At 32.5% G+C, this 6,807-nt stretch overlaps 1 protein-coding gene across 2 annotated transcripts; it reads right to left on the reverse strand.

The window, feature by feature from the left end:
* Window positions 1-1,594: 1,594 nt before the first annotated feature.
* LOC117106114 (ubiquitin carboxyl-terminal hydrolase 32-like) lies at window positions 1,595-6,172 on the reverse strand. 2 transcript variants are annotated; one of them, XM_033247460.1, is made up of 3 exons: window positions 6,084-6,172; window positions 2,191-2,382; window positions 1,595-1,927 (listed from the first exon to the last, which is right to left on the reverse strand). In XM_033247460.1, exons 1-3 carry the CDS (start codon window positions 6,096-6,098, stop codon window positions 1,673-1,675), a joined length of 462 nt encoding a protein of 153 aa, XP_033103351.1. In that variant the 5' UTR covers window positions 6,099-6,172; the 3' UTR covers window positions 1,595-1,672. The 2 variants fall into 2 exon arrangements, with proteins under 2 accessions (XP_033103351.1, XP_033103350.1); XM_033247459.1 differs by lacking the exon at window positions 6,084-6,172 and adding an exon at window positions 3,219-3,487.
* Between the last annotated feature and the right edge of the window lie 635 nt (window positions 6,173-6,807).

Genomic DNA, 6,807 nt, shown 5'->3' on the forward strand with positions numbered 1-6,807 from the left:
TCCAGCACAGTCACATGGTACTGCATGAACTGTCTCTTATACACATCTATGTACAATTGATTTGAACACTACAAAAAAGAAACAATGGTTACGTTGATTGAGGATAAAAGAGGAATATATATTCAGGGAAAAAGGAAAAAGACAGACCTTCTAAGGCAAAGAGAGTAAAGATGCTATATTGAGATAATGATTAGCATTTAAGTAGGTGGAAACAGATGAATGTGGCAGATCCCTAGCTTTTACAAAAGAAAAAAAAAACAATTATAACTACATATTTTTAATAATAAAAATATAATTAAGTCATACATATTATAGATATTTCTGAATTCAACCCATTTTTAGAATATTTTAAGGTGCTTTTAGCCATTGACAATGTTTTTCAATGCATAGTTGGAAAATTTAAAAAAAAAATATTTGGCATTGCACAAACATATATAAGAAACTGGTTGAACAAAGACAAACAAAAATCCTTATTAAGATGTACTTAATTTTCTACATAAATGTGAACATATAAGAACCTTATTATCAATGAGTTGGACATGGAAACCTATACTCTGTATACAGTACATATAATAATAGCATTTGAATTTAATTTCCTTGTTATTCCTGCACAATACCAATGCTGATTTTAAAAATTACACATTTAGGATAGAAGGATCGTGATGATATAAACCTGAGATTTATAAACATTAGACACATTTGACTCTAATGGCTGTCCACACTATTTATGATGCCAGTGCTGCATGATAATATTTCAATATTGAGTTACCGATCTGGAATTGGCTGATATGCTGCATGAAACATCATTTGCACAAGGAACGGATCTATGATTTTGAGAACAAGGTTACAAGGTGAAGGTGGGGTGGGAAGGGGAGTGGGAATGCATGGATGCAAGAAGAGGGTGTATTTAAAATTATTCTTATTATTGAAATTAGCATTTTTATCAGCCACTTCCTTCTTCTAGATAACTACTTCTCTACCCTGAGAATGTTAGAATGAACTGAATTACACAAATGTCATGTGACAATCCAGCATGGACACATGGCACCGCATAAACGTCATGTGACAATCCAGCACAGTCACATGGTACTGCATGAACTGTCTCTTATACACATCTATGTACAATTGATTTGAACACTACAAAAAAGAAACAATGGTTACGTTGATTGAGGATAAAAGAGGAATATATATTCAGGGAAAAAGGAAAAAGACAGACCTTCTAAGGCAAAGAGAGTAAAGATGCTATATTGAGATAATGATTAGCATTTAAGTAGGTGGAAACAGATGAATGTGGCAGATCCCTAGCTTTTACAAAAGAAAAAAAAAACAATTATAACTACATATTTTTAATAATAAAAATATAATTAAGTCATACATATTATAGATATTTCTGAATTCAACCCATTTTTAGAATATTTTAAGGTGCTTTTAGCCATTGACAATGTTTTTCAATGCATAGTTGGAAAATTTAAAAAAAAAATATTTGGCATTGCACAAACATATATAAGAAACTGGTTGAACAAAGACAAACAAAAATCCTTATTAAATTTTCATTAATTTCTGAGTCAGATGTAACCCCATTTTGTTCTGCACTGTCTCTCTCAGATGAACTTTTTTGTGATGTTCCCCTGTGAGCTGGGGACCCCGCTGTATGTCCACTTTCTGTTTTTGATTATTTATTTGCATGGTCTTCATTCATATTGATTGCGCTAACATTAACCCCTTTCTCAGGTACGACCCCCTTCTCAGGTACAACCCCTTTCTCGGGTACTGTCTTTTTTGGCGTCACTGGTAGTAACGGTGTTTGGGGTATTTCTCTGGGAGCAAGGAAGTTTGATGGATCAAATTCTTCTTTTGGAAATTTGACAATTTTTTGTGATTTGACCCATCTCCCATTTACAAATTGAAATCTTTTCATATGAACAATCTGAAAAGACACCACAAAAACTTGTAGATAAATATGGCAGAACATATTGTATACTTACATCTTAAATTATTATATTATTTTTTTTAAAAGCATACATTAACATCATAAATATATCTTAAAGTCAAAACCAAGTAATTTTAAGCATGATTTCCTAAAATAGTTAAACAATATGTATACATTATTCTGTTTGCTTTTTGCATAGCATGTTTGCATGGCTGCATACCATGCAAAAACAATTTAGTTACTCCACAAATAGATCTTACCAAAATTGGTGGCAGCCTCCATATTTCTAATTTCTTTGCAGCTAATCTGTGTTCCTTGCACATTGAACAGTAATACAGCTCATCTTCTCCTAGCTCCTCTTCTTTTGTAAATGCTCGTAAACATTCATCTAAATCAATTGGTTCTGTTTGTAACTTGTGACTTTTCTCAACACTCTCGTGATCCTTGACAACCTAAATTTGAATTTAGAAAGATAATTACAAAATCACATGAAATCAATATTGTCTCTAGATTCCAGTCTTCAAGCTGGAACACAAGGTGAGCAGCATTGGATTGAATCAGGTTCAAATGTCTGTACTGATCTCCTTGTAACACATTGATCTATACTTGTTTAGTTAGTTTATATTATCTTGATTTTTTTGGCTATTGCAACTGTATATGGATGAATGTAAATGTAATTGTTTCTTGTGTAGAATGAATAATAGCCCACTGGTAGCTCTTGGAGCAAATAATACTGAATTGAAAGGTTGTGTACCAGGTTAAGGATTTCAACTTATTTGGAAACACTGACCACAGAGATTTGGAAAACTTGTAAAAATATATACATAACATGACAGTGGCCGGCTTCATTTTTTATTAATTCAAATGGATTCTTCAGCCCAAGATCAGCTGACTTAAGTTATTACATACATCATTTACATAACGCTGTCTAATGAAGATCAGAGTGCTTTTTGCTTCTTTTTTTTGTACTTTTTACTAATATACTTTGATAATGAAATATATCTAACAGAAGAAAACCAGAAAAAGAGAGAAAAAAAATAAAACAACGCAGATGAAACCAAACACCACCGCACCATTCCCCAGCAATTTAAGGCGCAAGGCCCGCCAGAACAGTATACACAGGTGCTCGAATGATGTTGGCATCTAGTAATAGTCAATTCCTAATCAGAAGGAAACAATAGAGTTTTCAACATCTTCTTAAATACTGTATATTTAATAATAATTCATTTTTTCATTGTATTTCTAATAAATAATAAATGAAATACGAAAAACTAATTATAACCCTTACCCTTTCCTGAGATGATTGGTACCTAAGATGCAGCGCTGTGGGTTCCCAGTCCACAGCAATGTATGTAGTACCATGATTAAACTTCAAAGAGTCACACACTATTTCACATCCTCTACAGAACCTTTGAAAACAAGTTTGGAAAATCATCAACATGGATGGAAGCAGACACAGTATATGCCATGGGAAATGTGTGTTGAGAATTGGAAACATGCTTCTTCACATGCTGGTGTGTAGGGAATTGGACACAAACTGTGTCATGAGTATAATGGACACATGACTGTGTGCAGGGAATTGGTCACAACCTGTGTGTAGAGGATAACTAGACACATGCTGATGTGTAGAGCATATTGGACACATGAGTATGTGGAGAGACTTGGGACACATGACGACTGCATGCAGATAATTGAAAATATGATACAGTATTGTGTTGGAAAAATACTGCACGTATAAAGACTGCACGTATAAAACTCCAAACATGATCAACAACAAAAAAACGCATATCAAATATCTTCCATGTGAAGACTGTCAGTGTATGAAAACAATTTTATACGTGCATGATGACAAACTGTGCATGTAAAGGTAAGTTAAATTTGAATGACAGGTTATCAAGACAATATATGCATTTGCAGTAATCAATAGCCCACAAAGCAAATAGATAAGACTGCATATTTTTGTCAAACAAAATTTGATAATGTAACATCTAGGCTTACTTGAGCATGGCACCAAATTTTGACAGATTTTGGATAAGACTTTGTCTGACAGTGTGTCCAGACTATCAAATAAAAAACTGCCCATGTATAGTCATGATGTGCCTATATATGGTCATGATGTGAAGTTATAATGACCATATTTAGACATATCACATGTTTTTGTCAAATAAAATTTGAGTCTGGAGAGGACTTTATAGTATATGCTTGTTTCAAAATTATCTGACCAAACAAGTTATGTCTGTGGAATCTGACAGACAAAAATCTGACTGTCTACTGTATGCCTGGCTTTGTTTACACCTCAAAGGATACATTAGTTACGAAACTGAATTATGAATTATACTAAAGGAATTTGTACATTAACTTTTACTATAGTGTCAAACGTATTGATAAACACATTTCATTGAAACAATAATACTTTACAAAACCTGAAATTAGAAACCACATGTACACCAGCTTACCCACAACCAGCAGCAAATCTGAGACCACTAATACTTACTAGTACTCCCAGAATATTTTTATACACTTACTGTTAGTGTGAAATATATGATTTTATAAGGATTACTTACGTCTGAGCGTAATTGTGCACGTCACAAAAAGCATCTACAATTACTATACTCACACTGTATTAAGACTACACTTCAACTGTGTGCATATTGTATCACATTTACACTTATATTGTAGAGTATGAGAGGGATACTACAATTGTGAGTTTATGTGGGTGTCTGTGTCTGTGTGGTGTGTGTTGTGCGTGGGGATCTGAATCTGTAAATTAGTAATCCATAATTAATTATTTCCTGATAATTCTACTAGAAAGTTTTAAGTCTTGATACAAGTTTAATGGAATTTAAACCTGAAGACACAAAATAATTTTATCACATTATAGTAATATTATCATAAATTATTATCACAAAAACATTATTATTTAAGAAAATAATTTATGCAATTGTTTAATATTGAAATGCTATTGTTTCATATTAAAATCTACAGCAGTAATATTTGGTATTGTATATTTAATCACTAAAATAAAAATATTAAAAACATTATTTTTTTAACTTTTATTTACTTTACTTTTTTCTGGTTGTGGAACAGTACATCAGTAAACTTTACTTAAATTCAGAAAAAAATGGCAATATGAAAAATTATTTCATTTCTTTTACTTCTCAAATAATAACTGTACAAAAAAATTAATACACACTTAAAACATGGATGGCACTTAAATGTACAAACCTATTTTATGCTTTCTGCTTCTGCTTTTGTAGTTGTTTTTATTTGTAATTTTTATCCGTATAGTTATACATTTTAAAATAAAATATTTCATTGAATGATTACGCGGATAGAAAAAAAACAAAGTTCTGAGTTGAAAATCAGGTGATGAGATTCTTATGCAGGTGTGTAAAATTGTGCTGAAATTTGATCATCAAGTTGTCTAATAAGCAGTTAAATGTTTCAACTTAAGCATGATTTAAATCTTAGGTCGGGAATATAGACATTGTATCCGTACAAATACCATATGTCTCAATGGTGGATTCAAGGGAGGGGCCCAGCCGCCCCCTAAACCGTTCAAAATGTTTTTTTAATGGCGATATAAAGAAAATTATATTCAAATTTTAAGTCTGAAAAATCAATTTCCAGTAGATCTAGAGGTGACCATAATCACAAATTTTCTTACCTCAGCCCCAACCATGGTGGGGCTGACGTGGTGTACATCCTTCATCTGTGAAAGTACTTCCCTGGGCCCCTCTTTTTGGAATTCCTTTAGATTAACTTTTCTTTTTTTTAACACAATAACCTTTTACTTTTTATGTTAATGTTGTTACTTACTTTCATTTTGAAAGTACCAAATTGTTTTGAGTGACAAAGATTTAGGTGTACAGTAGCTTTGAATATATTTACCACATACTGTACAATGTTAAATGAATTACATAACAACAAAAACAAATATTTTAAAAATAAATGACACATTGTCCTATGATTACTGCAATGTGTATAGCAACACATAAACGGAAAAAACAACATTGAACAACATGTGGAAGTTTCAGGAGGGGTGACACAGGAGTGGGTGGAACAGCCGAACGATTGATTGAAACAATACAAACAAGACATTGAAAATAATCCATCAAGAATAATCATAGTGAACAAATATAAAATAACATACCGGAGAACAGTTCATGAAAATACTGCATTTTTCGGGATGCTAGCCACTGGAGGACTTCATTTTCTTCCCACGATTCTACTGGGATCAGCCTAAATCTGTCCCCTTTAGCCTTTGCATCTGCACCATTACGGTTCATGTATCCATTAATGTTATTTTTAGTTCTCTCATTTCCAATTTCAACCTGTTTGCTTTCATTGTCCTGACTTGGTGGTTGTTTAAAACTGCTGAAAGTAATCTCCGAAGAATTTTTTCTACTTTCGTCAATAGAGTTTTGTTGAACGTTCACATTTTGAATCTTTTTTGATAACACTCCCGGCCTTTGGTTATTAACTGTTGATGTATTGGTTGGGGGAGAGGGCGCAGTTCTTTTCTTGGGTTTTCCAACTGAATCGTTACTTGTAGTTGATGTAACACTACTCTGGCGGCTACTGAGCTTCGGAGCTCTTTCATCATTTGCTGTGCCTCCATCTGTTAGCTTAGTCGCTGTTGATCGGGGAGGAGGCGTTGGTGCCTTTTTCTTCCTACGCCCAAACATGATTATTTTTTATTTCTTGAGGATAAACATTCTTTTATAAATCTAAAGATGAAAATACAGAAATATGAGATTATATTAATCCATTAATTTTTTTCAAACTTATTTTACTAAATTTTAAATTATACAGTTTTGTAAATGAATACACCTTCTTTTATTACGATTTATAGAGTAATTAAATTTTATCTTTTT

The sequence above is a fragment of the Anneissia japonica genome, unplaced genomic scaffold (assembly GCF_011630105.1).
Source record: "Anneissia japonica isolate Jap-2015-1 unplaced genomic scaffold, ASM1163010v1 scaffold287902_len55275_cov143, whole genome shotgun sequence".
Lineage (NCBI taxonomy): Eukaryota > Metazoa > Echinodermata > Crinoidea > Comatulida > Comatulidae > Anneissia > Anneissia japonica.